Below are 21,655 nucleotides of genomic sequence, written 5' to 3'. Positions count from 1 at the left end.
TAATCTTTTGAAGAGTTTTAAAAAAAGTTATATAATGACAACCAACCAGTGCTCAGTTTGCTGTCCGTCCGTTTATTTTAAACAGTTGCACAGTTATCTTTGTTTGCTGAGGGGAGGTAGAATTAAAGCTAGATGGTTTATGGTTGTTGATTTCAGTGTGTGTCACATCTGCCGCTAACTGGCTGTCTATCTTAAACGCAGCTGGCACACGAACAACAACCTCCACAAAGAGGCACGTGCATTATAGTAGAAACTCAGTGTGATTTTAGATGCTTGTTATATGTAAATTAATAAATAAAAATCATTACCTTAAAAGACTTGCAGAATGCTTACGGCAAAAGAAAATGGCACAACTATAGCCATCCGTATTAAGGTTAATAGCATTAGCTGCCACAGTAACTTTATAAAGCCGATACCTGTGGATACTCTGGTGTCCCCCACAAACTAGAAGGAGAACAGGGAGTTTACCAGTTTTTCCATCATTACAAGCAGCTGATCTCTTGGTTACTTGTGGGAGTTTTATTTAGCTTTACTACAGTTAGCTTGTTTGGGATTTTAACTTGTGAAGTGAAGTGTTGTTGGTTGATTGGCTAACACAAAAGTGTTAATGTAGCAGCTGGCAAATGAATGAAACCAGTGAATGTCATTTCCATGCAGATGTCCTGGAGCTTAGTTGGCTTTAACCAGTCAGGTTCTTGTTATTCACTACGTCACTACTGACACAGAAACAGTTTGGTTTTCTTTCTTTTTTGCTTCAGTTTTCCTGGCTGACCTTGTGTTTTTTATATTTTGTGTAATGAGTTGTCAAAATTTAGTTTAGTAGTAGTTACTGGTCTTCATGAATGATGTTCCTCTGTCAGACAATGACACCACTGAGGTCCTTATCACTTTAACTGTCTTCTCCAGTTATTTACAGGCATTTATCCCACTAACATCAGTGTTTACCCACCATAGAGCAGGGCTCGTGCTAAACAGACTGCCTGGCCACTTCACAAACATCAGGGTGTGCATTTTTAAGCCCAAAAAGGCCATGTGATATCCTGTGATCAATCGGCCGCTACATAAACCTTGTGTAAATTTTCTCTGTGTTTAGAAAGACTTGTGAACCAGAGCTATTTAGTTTGCCTGCTCTTCTCTGATTTCTCACCCTAATGCCTTAAGAATAACTGCATGCACTCCGCCTCACAAGAAGAGCCAGGTTTGAATGCCTTACGTTTCAGCTTTTTCATACTAAATCAGCAGAGTTCCAGTTTGTTTGTTTGTTTGTCTTTTGTTTAACAGTGACACAGTCTATACAGGAATATAACTAATTAGGATTTTAGTTTAGTTGAATGTTTTCCTGGATATTTTTAAACAGAGAAATCAGGAATTGCTCCTTAAATATGCTGTCGTTACAGTATTCGTATTTTTCTTTTTCAGTGTAAATAGCAGTGGTTTTTATTGCCAAACTCTGTTATCTGCTTTGGTGTTTATGATTTGGGGAAAAGTGAATAGCCTTTTTTGTTTTGTTTTGTTTTGTTTTGTTTTGTTTGTCTTACTGTGGCTGTTATGCTGTGTTTTGTTTTGCCCAGCCCTTATTTATGATAGAGGCCATTTTTTCCGATCACATTACAGTAACATATGAATGTGGAGATCAACAGCATAACACACAGATGGTTAGAATTTGGCCTTTTTATCAGGAACACAAGAAATATTTTATTAAACACATGTAGATTTCCATTTAAAGTGAACATTTTCTATGTACAGTCTTTTTAAGTGGACATCTTTTTAACATGTCAAAACAGCAGGCTGCTATACACGTACAAGAGTGCTTTTCAAAGGTCCAGCAAATACATTAAGTATCGTTTCAAGAGTGCAAGGCGTTTATGTCTGTCTGTGTTGTCTTGACAAAATATAAGCATGTAGATGGTTTACAGCATATTTAGACAGCAAAAGTTGAAAGCATCAGAATAGGAAATGTACTGTATGCTGCATTCAGGGAGTTTCCAGGTCATCATGATGTCCTGAACTTTGTGGATGTAGTGTTCATAGTTGAAAATAGATCCTTGTGTAACTGATGTAAACAAACATTAGCGATCACTTACTAGTTTCTAAGTGAGGTCACCACCTTGAACCCTGGAGGGCAAAACAAGCCTTCCTTAGACTTCATGTGCTTTACTTTCACCAGAGTTATTAAACCAAAATGCCAGCTAATGTTCACAAGCCGCTCAGTTGTTTACAGCTGCTGGGCAAGTAAAGATAATGGCACTAAATGCTAACACACCTCTCCTGAGGCTGCCGTACAAAAACAGCAGCCAAATCCCACCAAAGGCTAAATTATATTACATTATTATAAGCTTAACAGATGAGTTTCACCTTCCAAACGTGGCATTAGTGACCCATCTCAATCAAAAATAGATAGACCTGCACCTACTGTTGTTTTTGTTTTGGGGTTTTTTGTGTATGTGCTGGTGGCAGTGTAAGTGCACTGGGGGGGATATTGTTACATATTGCAAATATTGCCAAATGGACTGCAGCTTGTGCAATGTACACTTTACAAGTATGGAAAAACATGCAGTATTTTAAATATCAGTGTTTTTGAAAGTTGATCTGGACATTTGCAGCTTGTAACATATTAAAAACGAGTTCTCTGGTGCTCTGATGCTCTGAGTTAGCCAGCATTTTGGTGTTTTGCCCTCTAGGTGTGCGCTACAAAAGACTATGAACAGTTTGGGGTTTGTTGTCTTGCCATTAAATGTATCCAATTGACAGAAACATCTGTTCGTGACAAGCCTTTGTCTTGAAAGAACTCAAATTTGCAACATAAATTTTATCCACTTTAAGTACCCCCCCACCCCCACCCCACCCCCGATTTATATTCATTTGCTTTGCGTGTCCATAGTCTATACACAGCTAACATGTTCCTCCTGCTTATCATCTTCATTTTCAGTCAGAAGTATTGTGTCTAGCACAACACCACTAGATGACTGTACAGGTGGTTGCCGACACCTCAGCGGACTTTGGTAGGCCACAGCTCCAATGCCGTTCTTCATTCCCCGTTTCATGAATAGCTTAGAGTTCTCTGCCATGGAAGATTTGATTGAAATCCTTGTTAGAGTCCACTCTGCAGTTGATGGCCTCAGATGTCCTCCTGACAGGTTACTGGCACAGCTCCTGTAATTACAGGTGATGTAACGTGTGAACGCCTGCCTGAAAGTTTTGTTGAATAGGGTGTAGACCAGCGGGTTAATACCTGATGACACGTAACCCACCCAAACAAAGATCTCCATGAGCCAGGCAATGACGTTGGGATCACACCCTTTGCATAGCACTGAGGTGATATTTGTAATAAAGAAAGGGCACCACATGACTACAAACAGGAGGAAGACTATGCCCAGTACCTTGGATGCACGCTGCTCGTTGCTCAGAGTCTGCATGGACTTCTTGCCCATAGTTGACATCCTGCGAAAGGACTGTTCGTATGGCGTGTGAGCGATCGTGGTGCCTGCATTTGGCTTTTCCTGCATCCGGGGAAGTCTGCTGTCCAGCACATTCATTTGCTCGGCTTCAGTTGAAGCCATAGACTGCTCCCTTTGAAAAACTGTGGACACCGCCGGAGAGCTAAAACGCTGAGTGACCTTTGACCTGAGCAAATAAACCTTTTTGCGCAACACATGGACAGTGAGTAGATAGATGACCATCATGATAGTCAAAGGGATGAAGAATGCTGATAAAGAGCCAAATATGATAAAATCCCAGAAGGTGGTTGGTTTCAGCAGGCACGTGTGGTTGCTGTTGAAGGTGATGTTGTTGGGAAGGTGGTAGTTCTTAAGGCCCCTAATAGGAATTGGAATTGCAATACCTAGAAAAACGACAACAACATTAAATACTGGGAAACACTGGTTATTACCACACTGCTCCCCGGGCGCCTGCTTAGTGGGCTGCCCACTGCTTCACTGAGTGAATGGGTCAAATGCAGAGAAAAACAAGTAATTTCCCCATGGGGATCAATAAAGTATCCATTATTATTATTATTATTATTATTATTATTACTCATTGGATGAACAGCTTACTGGCTTGCATTTGTTTTGTTTTTTCTGCAAATGCAGTAATTTTTCATTTGAGAGAAAGAGCTGCTTTTACTGAAATGTGTCTCCAATAACAAGGCATGACTGATTGCAGCATCTTTGTGTTTACAGCTTACTGTAAAAAAGTCACAGTGGACTTTAAATCACATCAGTGCTGTTTATATATATATATGTTGCTGTTTTATGTCATCTGGCATGCATTTCTGAGTGTAAACCAGGTCTTGTTGGGGCTTTTATGTTTTGAGTTTTGACTTTAAAGACTGCTGTAGAGCTGAAGGCTGAACTGACAAACTTACAAATGGATATGAGCCACACCAGTGCGATCTTGACCAGCGCTTTTGCTCTGGATTTGTACTGGCTGTGTTGAATCGGCTTCTTGATGGCAATGTAGCGATCCAGTGAAATGGCACAAAGGTGCATGATGGATGCAGTAGAAAAAAGCACATCAAGGAAGAGCCAGATGGGGCAGAGAAACTCAGGAAGAGGCCATCCAGAGTCTAAAGAGAAGATGAGATGGAAATTAGAGTTGGCAGATAGTTTAGTATACTTGTGGTGTAACTCGTTTTCTTGCCAAAAAGAATGCGGTCATACTCTCTGCCCGTTAGGGTAGATATCAGACAATGGCAACGGGTTTGAAGTAGCACTCGTGCAAATGATTGCTGTTTGTTTATCTGTGAGGAATCACTTTACTGGAAAAAGGAGGGTTCGCCGAGTGTTTATGGAGCTCGGAGCTCTTTATGTAGATGTGGCAGAGACTGCGCTCAACAGTAGTGTTTATTTTGAGTTCTGGATATAAAACTGGCAAGTAGTTGTTCTGGCTTTTGTCTCGTCATCCATTAACATAGTAAAAGACAGTTGTTGGAATTTTCCTGTGTTATGCCCGTCTCCTCCGCCTCCTTACTGCGCTGCTTTCTCGTACTCTGTTTTGATTAAGTTTGACATGGAAGCTTTTCTCCCCCCAAATGACAAATGATTGACACTTTTGGAAAGTGTTTATTTGTTATATTAGTTTTACAATGTTACTAAAGCAATCCTGCCCTTGTAAGCTTATTTTTTTTTATAGTTTTTTGTTTTATGGTTGCCTTTGAAAACATCCTAGTTCCACCACGTGGCAGCCCATTTAAAAACTTGGAGCATAAAGCAGAGCTCTCCTGTAGTTCCTAGTTATACAAGGCTCGTGTCAGCACCTCAAAGTCATTTGCAATGTTTTTTCTTTTCTTTGTTTTGGTTTATAAGGATTACAAAACTGCTATTTGAACAGATGTGGGTGTCTAAGAGTCAACAGTGCAGGACTTTTATTAAAAAAATATGGGGATGAAGTGTTATTACTTAAAAAAGAATAAGAATAATTTGCATTTCTGGCAAGTATAAGAAAGAATGTGTTTATAGCACATTGCACAGTAGAAACAGCTACAATATCCACATCTCTTTAAATAAAAAAAAATATATAGAATAGAGGAGTTCAGAAAATCTAATGTATTAAATTACCACATTATTGGTTAGTAGAGAGCTGGCTTCTCACTTAGGCTTTTCTTTTTTCTTTTTTGGCTACAAGTTGGTTTATTTTAAGTTTACAAGAGTTTCTGTTCACATAGCTCATATTTTAAACAAGAGGACCTCTTACATTTTCCAGGTGTCTGTATACTTCTGCTCAGCAGATGTGGAAGAGTGGCTGAATACTAGAAACATTTTCTGGATTGGGTGTGTTGCATCATCTTTTCTTTGAAACCTATATATTTTAATTCAAAGTAAAGTGGGTTTCTCTGCCAGCTGCAGCCAGCTCTACCTGCCCTACTACTTTACTCCACGAGCAAGTCTGAACGGATGATCAAAGATAAAAGGAGGTTATAGCTGTTCAACTGGAGACACTTTGGTTAATAGAGAAATCAATTTTGTTTTATATGTGATTGGATCGCTAAAGGTAAAGGCCTAATAATTATAGTGACATTGTATAGAGCTGAAAAGAAAAAGAAATGTAACTAACTAACGAACTTCAAAGGACTAGCTGTTAGCCTCTCTGCACCTTCCTCACCTGTTATTAGATTATAAGAAGGGGGATAAAGGTTAAAAAGATAAATTGGACTTCAACCACCTTCATCATTTGCACACGGCTACAAAGCAAACACCTCTGGACACCGGACCAGCACATCTCTAGCCTTAATTAACAATGATAACAGTCTTAATTTACACAACACACGCACAGCTTTATTAGTCTGTCAGCTTACGTGTGTTTTTATTGTTTCTGATTATTTCAAGCCCAGCACAGCTCATCGACCCCACCTTACAGTTGTATCACTGATTTCACTGAAATATTTAGTTTAGTTGTGTTGACATTTGTGGTATTAGTGTACCAATGTACTATAACCTTGTCTATGTGACTTTGTTTATTTCGCTAAAGGTTGTTGGCACAGCATGACTGTCCGCACCGTCGTTAGCTATCCTTCACACTAACACACTGTTTCTGTCTGTGTCCTCATGACCTCTTCCAGTTCACCTCAGCGCTTCATCTCTCTCTAAATAGGAGAGGATGACAGCTGCCTGGGTCTTAAAATATATTTCACAAAAGCAGAGAATATTTTAGGAGTCTGTTTTTTGTTTTTGTAGACCTTTGTAACCTTTTAGCAGATAGAAATACTGCTGGAAAAATTAAAGAAATACATTTTAATCACAGTTGGTGTTTTCTCTCAGTTACGTGACTGGACTAGTTCTTAGGACTAAATATTTTCGGCCTAGATAAATTGCTTTAGAGGTTGCCGTATTGAAGTGATGGTTTGAACAAAGAAAAAAGAAATCAATACCCTTTCAGTTTCTTTTATGTTTCAAAGCCAGCTGCTTTTAGCTCAATACCCAGGTTTTTCATGGATCAGAATGGGCCTTTCGGTGTCTACTGAAGCGCGCATACAAAAATGAATGATATGAAAGGACAAAATCTGCACAGGCTTGTTGAACAGAAATCTGTGAGTTTTGTTGTTATATGTGGCTGTTTGATAAATTAAACTGTTTATTATGCTTGATGATGAACCCAAAATAAGTGTGGTTTAAAATACTAATTTTACTGATGATTTCTCCTTTGGCTGTGACTAAAACTTCTTTGGAGGGTTTACTGGGTGAATTTTGGGCTCAGTGTGCTCAATTATAGCAATGTGAAAGGGGATTAAGCTTCCTGGTAGACTGATGAACAGGCTTTATATGTTTCTAATGTGGAGAGTGATGTAAAACCCTTATAGCTGGTATCCTTTTCAATCCAGCGATCCAGTCAGAATTTAAATAGCATGTTTCCAGACACAGATTTGTTACAGAAATAGATGCAATGGCAGATTAATTGTAAAGCCCTTCTTTAATTCGATTCTGCATTAAGGTAAGCGCTTGAGCAGCATCTCTGAGCAATCTTACTTGTGCAGCTTTCAGTGTGACACATCCACATCTGCGCTCTTGTGTGTTAGGCATAATTATAATCCAGCTCATTATCTTTCAATTGAACTAATGGAGAATAATGCGTAGCTTTGCCATAGCTCTGTATTTTGTTGTGGTATGAAGAGGAAAAAAAGATGATACAAGTCTAAATCAGTTCCTGTGCAGCTGTATTTGCACAACACTATTAATGGAATTAATGGAAAAATGGCTTTCCATTGGTAATAGTCCCAGAGGCAAGTCGTTCAGTCCAAGCTGTGGACCTGGCACCAAACCTTTGCCAGAGAAAGTAGACTGTTCACCATCCACTATCTCTTGTTCTATTTCATCTAGAATAATTTGTTTAGAGATAGTCTTGATTGGATCTAATACTGCCTCTCAAATTGTTTTTCTCCTCTTCTGTTATCCCCAAGTCTTCTGGTCGTTATGCAGATATTAACGCCTAATGAAGGTTTAATACAAGTTTGCTGTGAATTAGGGGACATTCTTCATTAAATCACTTCGGTCACGCTTGAACTCACTTTAAAAAATTGTTTTCAAAATTTGTTGGTGGTTTGGACATCAATTTTCAGTGTTCTTCTGGATATTATGACAGATTATGATCTGTCGGGGCGATCGTGTGAATGGGTGACTGGATGTGTAAAGCGCTATACAAATACAGGCCATTTACTATATTAAAGAAAGAAATATAATCATTCCAATGGTGCTTTGTTCAGAGTCACACCTTAGACATGGGTGAGGTAATGTTGGCAGTTTTTGCTGGGGGAGCGTCTGGAGTTTAAATACTGTTTATTTTGTAAGCATAATAAAAAATATTGTGATTTTTTTTTTTTTTTTTTTTTTTTAAATAAATGTAAACGACCTTTTAAAAGGGAAAAAATAAGAAATGTTATGCTTGGGTTTCTAGGATTTTTACCTGTGCAGCTTTAATACTACCCATATAATGTAAAAAAGCATATGCAGTATATGTGCAATGAAGCTGTCAAAGCCAAAGCTCCGTGCTAAACTTACTGTAGAGAACAGTGACCAATGCAATGGGCATCACTAGGAGTCCCACCAGCAGATCGGCTACAGCAAGTGACATTAGAAAGTAGTTGGTAGCATTCTGCAGCTTTTTCTCCAGCGACACAGCGAGAATGACCAGGATGTTTCCTCCGATCGTGGGGATGATGACCATGACAATGAGCAAGGCAGCCCATTTCAGCTGAAGCTCAGACACTTTGCCTGCGTGTGAGCTGTTAGCCTCGAGCTGTGCCATGGCTGGCTGAGACAGGGTGCTGCTGAGCATACAGCGGGCTTGAGTGTAGGTCGGGGCTCTAATCTTTCTGGTCTGGGAGACTCGGTCAGCATGGTCACTGGGTCCCACAGGCAAGGGCACAGGGTAGGGTGAGACAGTTCAGGGGCGGCACACAAGATCCTGCATCCCGTAAAAGCCAAACGAAGATGATCTTTGTTCTTATAAAATCCAAAGCTGGCAATAATCCCAACACGATTAGTAGCTCCACAGTGCGATGTTCCGCAAGTGAGCAGGGGTCCTCACTTTCCCAGGCAGCTGACACTCTTGACATCCACTTCAAAGAAGAAATAGGTCTGTTAAAGGGGTAGTGATTAGTCATTTTCTTTACCCGAATAATGACAAAATGCAGCAATGGTAAGTAATAAATAGAGCAAAGACAGTCAGATCATGAGTTATGTGAATGCCAAGCTGGGAAAACAGAGTGATGGCTTAAAAGCTTTTCAGATTTCTTCTGTTATACAGTTAAAGGTTAATAAAAGATGCAAGTTGTTTGTACACAGTGTTTCAGCTGATATTTGTTGATTAAAATTAGTAGATGAATGTGTAGGATTTTGAATTTATATACCTTCCAAAGCAGTGGTTTAAATGATGTCGAAACCCATTTTCAAATAAAAAAAATAAACTAGTATTGTGATAGTTTTGCAAAAGTTTCTTACCTGTTTCCCAAGGTAATGTTAGCTGTCCTTCTCCTTTTGTGTTTTCAGCTCTTTAAGTCTTTTCCCAAACCTTTACGTCTTAACGCTGTTGAACACTAAAACAGTATTCTGAGCTGGGAAAAGAGAGCCGCTTGACACCCCGTGCATTTCACTCTTTGCACACCTTGTAAGGTGGGACAGCTTGGTCTCTTTTAATGTCTCCTATCTCATCTTTAAATTTCTTCCCTTCCCATAGAAGAATGTGACAGAGAACGCCCTCCCTCAGCAGCGAATCCTAAATCTGTCTTAGTCTGAAGCGGTCCGTGATGTGGAATTTATTCGCTTCCACATGTTGGAGGAACTTCCAGTCTCGCTGCGCGTCACCTACCGCGATCACAGGTTTAAAACTTTCAGATGTTGTTGCTCCTCTGGTGCTCTCCCGTTCTCACTCGTTGCCTCTCGTCTGCAGCCTGCGATCAGCTCACGCTCGCTCTCTCTCGTCCCCTCCCTCCCCCTTCTGCTTGCAAGTGACTCAGACTCTATACAAAACAGATGAATGTCTTCATGATGGCAACATGCCAGTTGTTCTGGGAGGTAATTTCCTTCAACACCGCCGTCCTACTGTTTATATTTGTCACTTTCTGTTCACTCCTCTGCTTTGTGTAGAGGTACATGCTTGAAAATGTACTTATACTACATAGCTGTTAAAGCCTTTTGTCCTCAGTGAGCTCACATTGAGAAAATCTCAGGAAACCTTTTTTTAATAGATGATATAGATTTTAAGAAATTATCCCCTATTTATGTATATTTTTGTTTTCTCTATAGATTTTTTTTGCTTGTAGTCATGATGTTGCTTTGATTTTTTGCTTTTAAAAGCAGATTTATTTATTTATTTATTTATTTTTTAAGTGAGAAGTTCAGAGTGTACCCTTGGATATTTTAGATGATACATGCCCCTTGTTTCTGTCAAGGTGGCAGTACATGCATAAGATAATCTGCTCTCTTTTACTTTGCTTATCCTTTAATGAAGTTTAATCTCTTCAGTCCCAGAAGTTGAAATTTTTTAAATGCTTAAATCATCACATCAGGTGTAGCACTGTGATTAGAGGCAGCATCTATCTCTCCAACAGCTGCTTTTACCCGAACATGTTTTCAGTATGATAACTAATCTTATTTCTTGGGATCTGCATGTTTGCCAACTTTTAAACTGCTGCAACATTAAAGGAAATAAAAACATTATGTACCATTAGACGTGACACTTTTTTTTTTTCTCCCAGTTTAAGCAGTTTAACAAGTTAACAGTCTGCCCTTTGGCAGCTGCTTATCACTTATTATTATAGCAGTATACTCACACGTGTTTGTTTTGTTTACTCTTTGGATGAATTTTGATTACCTTTTAGCGTAAACTATAAAAGCCACATGACCTCTTGTCTAAAATTAACATTGTCCAGGTGTTTTTCATGATGTATTTTACAACTGCTTCCTGTAACAGACAGGAAGCAACCGAATGTGATCTGCAGTCATACAGCAAGACCACATCAATGACTGCCAGTCACATTTCATGCAGAAAAATTACATGTTTTAAGATTTTTTTTCTTTGCTCTACACCTGCAACTTTGACTTTGAGTGGAGTCATAAACTTGGTGCTCGGTTTTTTTTTTTTCCTCGTCTCTTTCCTTTGAGTTAATTCTGAGGTTTTTAAGTCCATCACGCATTACCAGGATATTGAACTTGAAGTCGAATTCCAGGCGTCACAGCTTCACAGGCTTTCATGTGAAACAAATGCTGAATATTGATTTCTTCTCTCCATCTCACTTCTTCTATTTTGATGGTGGTTAAAGGTAATCTTTTACTGAAAAAAGCTGAAAAGGCTTCAGATTGAGCTATTCAGATAACCAATCGCCAAAGTTTTCTCAAGGTGTGCTTCAAGCTATTGTGCAGTCAGTTTCAAAAAAGCATCATAAATATTTTTATTTAACCTAAATGCTTATTCTGTGTGAGCCCTTTACAGTTTGGCTCTCACCCAAATGTAGATTGAAGGTCACCGTCCGTCGGTCTACAGGAATAGAAAAAAACCCTCTGGAGGTGACACTGAAATCTGATCCAAATCTCTCAGTGATTGCCACTTGTGATCTCGCTAAATCCTAATATAATGGTCGAGCTGAGCTTTTAATTCCAGACAGACCAGTGCAGATTACTCACTGCGGACATGCCTCCATATTGATGGACAGTTTAAGAGTTTGTGGCTTTTTGTGTGTGTGTGTGTTAATCTTATTATGACATATTTTTCTGAAGGGGCAACTTATTAATTCCAAGATGGAGTTTTTCCAGTCTATAGTGTTTTCTACTTCTGTTGAATAGGTTATATATTCTGTCCATTAACGCGACTGTTTTTAATGATGAGTAAAAAGACTGATTCAAACATTTCTTTCTATGCTTTATAGTTGTAAGGCTCATAACGAGGTGATTATAGCTTCAGTTACTGGACCCAGTGTAGTTCATCCAGTCAGTAGTGAAGTAAGTCATCTTTGTGAAGCTTTAAAGCTTCCAAGACTGTTTTTACTGAACTTATACCATAATTTTCATATAATTTGTGAACACATTTGTAGAATAATTCGGCATATACACAAACACAGTTTAAAGCCTTTTTTTTTTTTTTTTTTTTTTAACGAACTAGAATCCAATAAGCACCACTGTTTCATTCTCCTGCTTTTCTATTTGTTCTGTGGATCATTGAGCTTTTAGTGTTATGTGAGAAACAGGGACAGCCTCTTTATTTCCACTATAGCATTGCTGGGTCAGTTAGTTAAACGTGGCCGTTCTCTGTGATCCTTGAGTCACTGATTGGCATCTGTTTGCAGTTTAAAGCAGACCAACTCTTCATGCAAAACTCTGCGTGATCTCACCAATCAGCCTACCAATTCAAGCCCGGGCAGAGCCGTTGTTATCACAAGGGAATTATCAGATAATGTTCAACATCATGTTTTTGTTTTTTCCCTCCTCTTTTGTGCGTTTGCGTGTGCCCGTGCATAATTTGCTTCAAAGTGATTTTTGTTTAGTTTTGTTTTTTTTTAACTAAGAGAATTTTTACTCAGAAAACAATAACGACTGTCACCCGCTGAGCTAAATTTTGATATGATCTTGCAGGTTGTGCCTATATGACTAAAGCGGTGCTGGTAAATATGTGTTTATTTAGCACATTCCTTCACATTTGTAGGAATTTGTAATGTTTTTACCATGTGGTTAATATTGTACAATTTACCCAAACCATTTGGTTAGGATGTCCTCACTAAGGTGTGTGTGTGTGTGTGTGTGTGTGTGTGTGTGTGTGTGTGTGTGTGTGTGTGTGTGTGTGTGTGTGTGTGTGTGCACCAAATGTAAAGATTTGGGGAAGTTTGTGAGAGTTTCTGATTGTTTAATTTTTCTTTGATAAATCACAGCATCCAGAAAGCTGTGATTAGTCCAGCAGCAATCTGAACTGATTAATGACATTTGTCTGTGATTAACTTCAAGTGCCTCTTCTTTCTACCCCTTTGTGTCTCCAGGACCCCAGAGCAGTGTCCCAGTGTGGTTTCTCTCTTGTCAGAAAGTTACAACCCTCATGTACGCTGTGGGGCTGCCATGGCTCTGGGCATCTGCTGTGCAGGGACAGGCAACAAGGTCAGTGTCTTTTCCTTCTTCTGCTCCAAAAATCTTTTCTGTCTTGTTTCTGAGCAGCTGCTATCAACACGTACTGCAATACTTCAAAATAAAAAACTGGCAGGAAACATTGGATTTTGCTAGCCGGACTTGCACTAGAATATAGACTAATATGTTATCAACAACATGTTTTTTATAAAAAAAGAGGAAAATATCTTACAATGGTGTCGCTGGTTTTCTCTTTACTTGAGGTTAATAGAGGGCTTCAGCCTTTTAAAAATTGTCCAGTCTTCCAGCTGTGTCTTATGAACTATATTGATTTAAGCATAGAACTAGACCTGAACTTTTTCTCTCTTTTAAATATGTCTTTACAAAGCACTTACCCCTCCTGGAGTTGGTAATCACAGCTAGAATTAATATTTTTTTTAAACTATGTGTCAAAGAAAAGCTTACATAGTATTTCCTTTACCACAAACGCAGCATTACACCTGCTGACTTCATTTGTCCCATGCGGCTTCTTTCTCCTCTTGGCGTAATGTGCATCAGCGATGCAAAGATTGTCTATGCTGAATGAACAGTTTCTCTTTAAATTGATAGCTTCCCTGTGGGGCTGGGGTGAGCGAGTACAGACTGACGTCTGTAACCTCTGCAGGAGCATCTACAAGAGCTTGTCTGCTTTCTTATGTCACACAGAATGATGGCAGAAGACGAAATGCTAAAATTTATGGCATTGTCAAAAAACTAATTACACCAAGATCATGGGAGAAGACTGCATTTGAACTTCATTTGTTTCAAGAGTGCAGTAATGTCCTGCCACAATTTCCTTACACTGCTTTGTAGATACTCCTATTCAGCACAGAGGGAAAAGGGTTAATTGCAGATGAGTTAGCATGCATTTTGTTTGGCTTCTCCAAAAAGAGGGAGGGAAGAGGACAGAAGACAGGAGTGCTGTCGCTCCCTGAGATGTTGGCTGCTCAGTCTTGGGTGACGCAGCCACAGCAGAATGATAGCATCCTCTTTGCACCCTCTTCCTCACTGAGACTCGAGCGTTAAGGAGAATATTTTGGACCAAGTCAGCCCAGAGGCGTGCTGCAGGCGTGATCGGCTCCGAAGCTCCACCGCTTGGTTTTTCCCTCGAATAAGAACTCGAGTACGTTAGAGGAGTGATGATGTTGTGACCAAAGAACTGGGTCACCTATTTAGAGGATGCACATTTGTTTGCTGTCATTTACAGCTTGGAGTTTGATGATATTTACTGGGCTGCTGCTCCTGATCTGTTTATATACTTGAAGGAGGAGATATGAACTGGAAAGTTGAGGAATGTTTTAACCGAGGCTGTTTGTGATTTTCTTTAAAAAAAAGAAAAAGTTCACTTTGTTTGGTGGACCTGATGGAAACACCGTTCACCAAAAAAATGTGTGGAAATGTAATCTTAACACCAAGCAGACTAACGAGACCTGTCATGTGATACTGTTTTATAAGTGTGTAATAAACTGGAAGTTACGTGGCGTTAGACCGTGCTCTGCGTTGCTCTATTTATTTGCACAAGCCTGCAGACAGTTATTAGCAGAGCTCAAATGAATCTAATTTAAAGACTGAGCCACACTGGAGCTCAAACATGAAGAAAACCCTGGATATGGATTAACGTGATCTTAAGTAACCAGTCCGCTGCACTTGATTGGATCTGACAGTAAATACTTTTAATTACCCCGCCTCCACCCCACCACTATGTCCTTCCAAGAACATATCACGGGCAGGATGTGGTGGACTAGTGTTGGCTTTCCACTCTTAACATATCATCCTGGTGCACGAGTGTCTCACCCAGCTGAGCTGAAGACATTCATGAAACATGGTTTATTTTACCTCCACTGTCATCATCCTAGTTTGTTTCTCTTTCCTCGGTGGAGCTGACGCCTCCTTCTGAGCCTGCTGGTGTAGGTTACAGTCATTTCTGTTCATGAGAAACAAAAGTAACAATGATAGACTGTCTGAAAAACACAGGGGAGAGCAGAAAGGAGGAGGCAGCGAGGTAGTCCTGCCTCACTCATTCATTCACAGTAATCATGGGAGGAGACTGATTGTTGGACAGTTGTCAAGGACAACCAGATATGAATGACACTAATGTCATTAATTTGTGAGGTCTGGTTGCCTCTGTTGATAATTGCCTCTCCCGTATTTAACCAAACAGAAATATCCCTGTTGCACTGATCTTTCCTGTTGGGATTTTTTCCCTTTTTCATAATAAAATACATTTAAAGTTTAAAATAAAAAGTTGCATGCATTTTTTCCAAAAGAAATCAGAGAGGTGATTTTATTGTTGTTGGGTTTTTCTCTGGAAAAGAAAGAAATACTGCATAAATAATGTCACAGAAGTTCTCTAAATTGTTTTAGGAAACGTGGCTCATTTTTTCCTTGTAAATATTTGATGTCATCTACTAGCGTGTTAACAAAAATCACTGTATTTACTCCTCTTTGTGAAAAATGATGTACTTCAAGTTTACGGCATAAAAATATGCTGATTGTTTGGGCTTTAACAGATAAATGAGGCATTTTCAGCCTGATGACCTAAAACTTACAGTGAGGTTCTACAGATCATTCTGTGCAAGAGACTGAATTATAAAAGACCTTCAAGATTATGAAGGCTCGGTCCATTGATTTTTGAAAATTGTCTTATTATTTTATAGAAGCAAAACCGTCACATCTGTCTTAACAGTCTAATCTTCAGTACCAATCTTCGAGAAATGCTTAAAGCTCCTCTAAGAACATTTTATCATTTAAATCGTGAATTTGAGTTAAATATGAAGGAATAATTTCCAGGCCTGCAGTTTGAAAAAAGTGAAAATGTTGTATATTTAAACCAATGTTTCCTACTCTTCTGTGTTTCTTGTCACAGGAGGCCATCAATCTCTTGGAGCCCATGACCAACGACCCTGTAAATTACGTGAGACAAGGCGCCCTCATCGCCTCTGCCCTCATCATGGTCCAACAGACTGAAGTCACCTGTCCCAAGGTAAGTGAGCAGGCGTAATTGGCAGGACCAGCATTCAGTGAGACTGTCTGCACTCTTCAGTATAACTATAAAACAGAGGAACTTCCTTTTGGATGTAAAATGTACACGAGTAGAAAAACAAAACTGCTCTGTTATTGCACGCCGGTCTTGGCTGATTCATAATACGATACCAATGAGACAGAGGTTTTGTTGAATAAACCGTGAGAAGGAAAAAAGGTGGGAAGACTTGACTGAAAGCAGAAAGTATTAGTATTGTGAATGCAGAAGGAATAAGGTCTGTGCCATGGAAGACTGAAGAGTGACTAGTCCCAGCATAACTGCACGCACTCACCCTTGAATCACCGCATACTTTGTCATAGACGGTTAAGAAATACCAGATGCATTTTCAAAGAGTCTTCATCTGCACAGCAAAGGTCTATAAGCCTCGAGGCAGTATGCAGAATTTTGCAAGAGGTAGTTGTTTATTTCTTTTTTAGCAGCTGAATATCTATGACCCCACCCCCCCCAACACAACCTCCTACCATTGTAATTTCCAGTTCTGCTGTGGAGTTGTAGACAGGCCAATAGTTTGCGGGTGGTGAAATTAGGCCAAATATGTTGAAAGCAACCTAGCAGAGCATTGACTTAGCTTATTTGCAAAAACAAAACTTTATGTTCTTGATGTTGGAACTCTGACAGGTACATCATCATCACCGCAGGTGTCACAAAGCTGATGTGCTGTTAATATTCTGCAGATACTGAGTGAACCTGATAAATGCGTTAAAGCCTGCGACGACTGCGTTTAAAATCTTTGCTCTTTCCTTTATATGTTGAGCACCTCCTGCTTTATTGCAGTGTATTTTTAAATTAATTTTCCTAATTTCATCTTGACTCTAGGTGAACCAGTTCAGGCAACTTTACGCAAAGGTGATCAACGACAAGCACGATGACGTCATGGCCAAGTTCGGCGCCATCCTGGCCCAGGGAATCCTCGATGCAGGTCGGTCTCCAAACAGAGTTGCTGTGGGTTTATCCATGTCAGTCACTGAGTGAGAGAATGAATGGGTATGCGGTCCCGCCTGCCTCACATGCCTTCACCACTTAGTGGAGTACAAAAAGATGTGTAATTCTTAATTACACGGTAAAACAAGTGAACGGCTCTACATGTTAGGTGGGTTTGTGGTTTTGTGTGCGCCTTAATTGGAGTTCCTTTGCACTCGAGCAAACAGTAACCCCCTCCTTTGGCTGACCACCCGTGCATTGCGTTTCTGGAACAGATCATGCTAAAGGTGCATTAGCGCCTGCCAGCCCGTACCTCAGCTCCGCTCTGCTCGCAGCCATATGGCCCGTCGGTCTCCCTGCGGTAATTATTGTTTGTCTGATAGTCTCTGTGTTTGTGTGTCTGTGCGGCTGTTTGTAGACACAAGCAAGCAGCTTGTGTGTGTGCGTGTGTGTGTGTGTGTGTGTGAGGTCCTACAGAGCTGCATATCATCACATGGAGAACTCGTATGTATGCAAAAAGAAAACCCCAGTGTAAGGGTTTCATCTAAATACAAGTATGTGTGTTAATAGCAGGGAAACACACTGAAATACACTCTCAGGTGTTGCATTCTTCACAAAGTGAACCCGAGCACCTTTACATGACACTTTTTTCTTTTCTTCATTAAGCACAGCATTGGCTCGCTGTTAACTCGGCCCCTCTTGCTCTCTGATTAACGGTCATTTTGTTCTGGGTAGATTATCCATGTTGATGACCGACAGGATTTCCATCATGCTTCAGATCAGGCGCAATAAATTCAGGCCAGGATGTCCCTGCTTGAGACCAAAACCCCTGATTCTTCCCACCCTCAGCTCTCTTTCCTGCACAAGCTGCTTAGCCCTGTTTTCAGTGCAGAATATACACTACTCCCGTTTGAATGTCAGACATGCTCAGGCTCATGCGGTACGAATGTTTAAGTATTCTCGTCCTTCCAGGGCCTTGGGAGTGTTTGAGGTGCAGGGGTAATTGTATTTAATTTGACTGGCGGAAGCGATTAGAGCTCAGTTTCATGATAACTGGTGCTCATTACCCTGAAAGCCGTCAGTCTCCTGCTTTCCTTCTCTCACTTTGCGTCCACGTCTTTTCCTCCCGCCTGTATTTTCAGGCTTTCTCCCAGTATTTGATGCAGTCTGAATCAAGTGTAATTAGCTTTCGCATTCTTATGTAAAAAAAAAAAAAAAAAGAAAAAACAAGAAGAAAAACCAAATCATGCCACGTCTTGTTGTTTTTATTCGATGGAGCTGTTTCTTCACACCCAAACATGCAGGCCGGCTGTTGATGTAGTCACGTTACACCTTTTTAAGGGATCGCAGTGGATCTGCGCACCTCCCTCACCTACTCCTTGGAATGAAAATTGGCCCACCAAAGTGAGAGTTGGCGAAAACAGCGGGTGGGGGAGAACCTGTTACTGAAGTGCACTCAAGCTCTTCTAAGTATTTAAGAGACTCTCAAGCACACGCTCGTGGTGCGTTGAGCTAGCCTCGTTACTCATTCTGGCCAACATTGAGCCCATGGGACTGGAATGTCTCGTACACCGGCTCAGATTTGAAGATAAGGCCCCGTAATTAAATCATCCGAGTGACCTCAGGTTAGAGTCGCTGTAGGAGAAGAGGGCAGCAGATGATTTAAGTGCTATTGTTTAGGCTGATATTACTTTTAGTTGGAAGGGCTACTCCCTAGTAACCTTGTCATTAAAAAAAAGAAGTGGTTTTCTCTTTATCTCTATAGAAATGATGAATTCATCCTGGTTGCGCTTCCTCTTCCTCCTCTTTCTGTCTTCTGCCATCCCTCCCTTCTGTTTATCCAAGAATTGCTTGGGTGGGCTGTTATTCTTTTGCTCTTTCAAGTTACACCCTTGACCCCTGTTAATCACCCTTCTAGCCATTTTCATAGATAAAAATAAAATACGATATAAATAGATGTCTTTTTGTTGAAGTCAGCAGAACATCTTGATATTTTTGAACCTTCAAGCTGAGATACACTGCCTGCACAAAGAAAATTTTTTTTAAAAATTATATAATATTTCCTTTCAGTGTTTCTTTATTTTTTGTTGCCAAGTTCTTGTGTTATTGATGGGAGAGTAGCACCTCTGAAATGTCCTCCAGAACAATGCAAAAGATTCTCAGTGGGGTTAAGTTGTGGGCTCTGTGGAAACCGGTCCATGAAACCTGGCGTGAGGAAAATCTGGTCATTCACCATATTCGGACAGTCAGGTGACCTTGTTTTTCGCCACACAATGCTGCTGTTTAGTCTTTGCATTTTACGTGACCCTGCTAGAACAAATCGCATCTTTCCCACCTCCTTGGGCGATGTCTTCCAACATGGCTGTTTAATAAATGAGAAGCTACTTGCTGCATGAGATAATAATCATTGTAGTAATTACTCAGGGGAAGGCTCTTAACTCTTTGCTTTTATTATTTGGTGAACATTAAACTGAGCTGTGTATAAACTGTAACTGCTCAGATGTAGATGGAAAAGGCATTTGGGATCTTTTCAGGATGGCAGACACCTCTTTGGATGTAGATCACTTATTAATGCCATGTCCAGCTCAAATCGGATGATAATGAATGAGGCCTGTCATGCAGGATGCTTTAGACAATGCATTCCTGGATGTAATTGTCTTGCCATGCACATCCTCATATTTTATATTCTGCCCTGAGATCAACGGATCACACAGAATGAAGCCAGAAGGACAAAGCTCCTTTGGGTGGTGAACATCCTGGTCTGTACCCCTGTTAACCTCTTACTCCCTGATTACTCTGCCAAGTCTCAAATAATGTGTTTCACTATCAACTGTAACTGTGTCACATGAAAGAAAAAAGCTGTTTTCGCCATCAGCATTCTGGTTATTGTTCAAAGCACAGTTTCCTTTTCTTTTCCGTTTTCCCCTCGACTTAGCCCGTGACCTGGGTTTCAGTCTGTTTATGTTAGGTGTTGACGGCCAGCGGCGCTCAGCATTTCATTTGTATCATTGCGGCTTGCTTGAGGTTTGCTGCTTTTCAGTGCTCTCCTTGTTTTCAGACCTTCAGATATTATGCAAGAGCCTGTAATTTAGACAAGAGCTCCCTCTCATCAGTGGTTAGCACATAAAGCAGAAGTAGGTTCAATAATAAATGAGTGTGTCTTTTATGTTGTGGGCACCGATAAATGGGGTCTTTTTGGAAATGTACGACTGATAATTTTGGAATTAGCACTAGGCTATGATGGTAGCAAATTATATCCAGTGCTGCGGACCATGTTATGTTTGGCCCATAAGAAACATTAGAGATGATTGTAAACACGTGGGTCCGTCTGAAGATCAAAAAAGAACCAGCAGCTTAAAAACGTATTAACTCCAACATAGAGAAACATCGGAGTCCAGACCAGCTAAATCAGTGTTAACATAATCAGGGGTTCTTCCTTAGGGGGTCAAAGGTGACAGAAAATTTGAGAACCTGCCATCATGGTCTTTAAGCCTTTCTTGTCTCATTTTACTGAAATGCTCTCTAACCTTTGTGCTTTCTGTCGTCCAGGTGGACGTAACGTGTCCATCTTCCTGCAGTCCAGGACGGGTCACACTCACATGCCGTCAGTGGTCGGCCTGCTGGTCTTCACTCAGTTCTGGTTCTGGTTCCCTCTTTCCCACTTCCTGTCCTTGGCCTTCACACCAACCGCTATAATCGGCCTCAACAAAGACCTCAAGGTACCGAAGCATTTTATTATTTACAAGCCTCAACCTCAACATGTTTAAAGTGGGCTATGGTGTCTGGTAGATTAGTCCCACCTATGTGTTTATTATGTGTTTATAGGTGAGCCTTGTTTTGTATGTAGGAAACAGCAACATGAGGTCTAAGATATGGCTGCTGAGCTTGTAGTTATTGCTGCATGTCGTGCAGGAAATATTTAGCCTCTTGTCTTGGGAACAACTGTAACCAGCAGCCGACTCTTAACAAGGCTCTCCTGACTTTTTGCCTGTTCTGGCCGCCTGCCACTCGCACTCTGGTGCCAAAGGATCAGCGTGACATATTGTGGTGTTAAACTGGTGTTAGATGAGCTTAAGCTCTTCTGTCCTACCCGAATCAGCAGCACCGGACACCTGGGACACTGACACCCTTTTGAGGTTTTGTGAATTCCCAACGTTACAAAGCACTAGAGAATATACTCTGTGTAAATCCCTGAATAACCAGGGCCGGGGACAGCGGGGTTTAACAGACTCGCCGCACCCCGGAAAGGTTTGTCAGGTCGAGTTCTGCTGCACAGCACAAGCCTTCACAGACGTTGAGCCTTACCATAGGTGAAAACAACATCCTTGTCACTTGCCCTGTGTTTTTTAAAGCACTGTCACAAGCAACCCCCTCTTGTGTAACTGGTCAAGTATTCAAATGGGTTCAGACCGAGCTAATGTAAGCCAGGCTTTCTCCAGCTTCAACCTCTCTGCAAGCATTTTTTTTCAGGTAACAGAGGATTCCCTTGCTTAAAGGTGTCTGTTTTGAAGTAACTGAAGGAATAGGAAGTGCCAAGTCCTTGAACATCATTCAGGAAGGATTATAAAATACAGCCTGTAATAGATGACGCTAAGTGGCTGTCTCTTAGAGGGTG

General features: G+C 40.5%; 2 protein-coding genes across 4 annotated transcripts in view; one reads left to right on the top strand and one right to left on the bottom strand.

Moving 5' to 3' along the window:
* The window catches only part of psmd1 (proteasome 26S subunit, non-ATPase 1), a 36,224-nt gene that overhangs the window by 7,679 nt on the left and 6,890 nt on the right, over positions 1-21,655 (top strand). Inside the window, exons 17-20 of the mRNA XM_086263301.1 lie at positions 12,956-13,070; positions 15,943-16,059; positions 16,936-17,038; positions 20,590-20,759. Of these exons, the coding sequence (XP_086119427.1) occupies positions 12,956-13,070; positions 15,943-16,059; positions 16,936-17,038; positions 20,590-20,759 (505 nt within the window). The remainder of the gene's footprint in view (positions 1-12,955; positions 13,071-15,942; positions 16,060-16,935; positions 17,039-20,589; positions 20,760-21,655) is intronic.
* htr2b (5-hydroxytryptamine (serotonin) receptor 2B, G protein-coupled) lies at positions 2,870-9,890 on the bottom strand. 3 transcript variants are annotated; one of them, XM_086264633.1, is made up of 5 exons: positions 9,432-9,890; positions 8,490-9,068; positions 4,364-4,564; positions 3,381-3,841; positions 3,001-3,153 (listed from the first exon to the last, which is right to left on the bottom strand). In XM_086264633.1, the coding sequence occupies exons 2-5, from the start codon at positions 8,764-8,766 to the stop codon at positions 3,139-3,141; spliced, it is 954 nt and encodes a 317-aa protein (XP_086120759.1). In that variant the 5' UTR covers positions 8,767-9,068; positions 9,432-9,890; the 3' UTR covers positions 3,001-3,138. The 3 variants fall into 3 exon arrangements, with proteins under 3 accessions (XP_086120757.1, XP_086120758.1, XP_086120759.1); XM_086264631.1 differs by having other exon boundaries at positions 2,870-3,841; XM_086264632.1 differs by having other exon boundaries at positions 2,870-3,841; positions 8,490-9,049.

This window comes from Aulonocara sp. 'chitande type north' Nkhata Bay, linkage group LG15 (assembly GCF_057382095.1).
Source record: "Aulonocara sp. 'chitande type north' Nkhata Bay isolate Kocher_YH1m ecotype deep benthic linkage group LG15, A_spYH_male_GT1.1, whole genome shotgun sequence".
Lineage (NCBI taxonomy): Eukaryota > Metazoa > Chordata > Actinopteri > Cichliformes > Cichlidae > Aulonocara > Aulonocara sp. 'chitande type north' Nkhata Bay.
The sequence above is the reverse complement of the archived record's forward strand: the minus strand, read 5'-3'. Positions and strand labels throughout refer to the sequence as shown.

Bases quoted from the DNA above. Each gene is read 5' to 3' on its own strand.
- htr2b (XM_086264631.1), bottom strand. From the start codon at position 8,766: ATGCTCAGCAGCACCCTGTCTCAGCCAGCCATGGCACAGCTCGAGGCT. The intron at 4,565-8,489 runs GTAAGTTTAGCA...TCTTCTCTTTAG, and splicing joins ATTGGTCACTGTTCTCTACA to ACTCTGGATGGCCTCTTCCT. The intron at 3,842-4,363 runs GTAAGTTTGTCA...TCGTTTTTCTAG, and splicing joins GGTGTGGCTCATATCCATTT to GTATTGCAATTCCAATTCCT.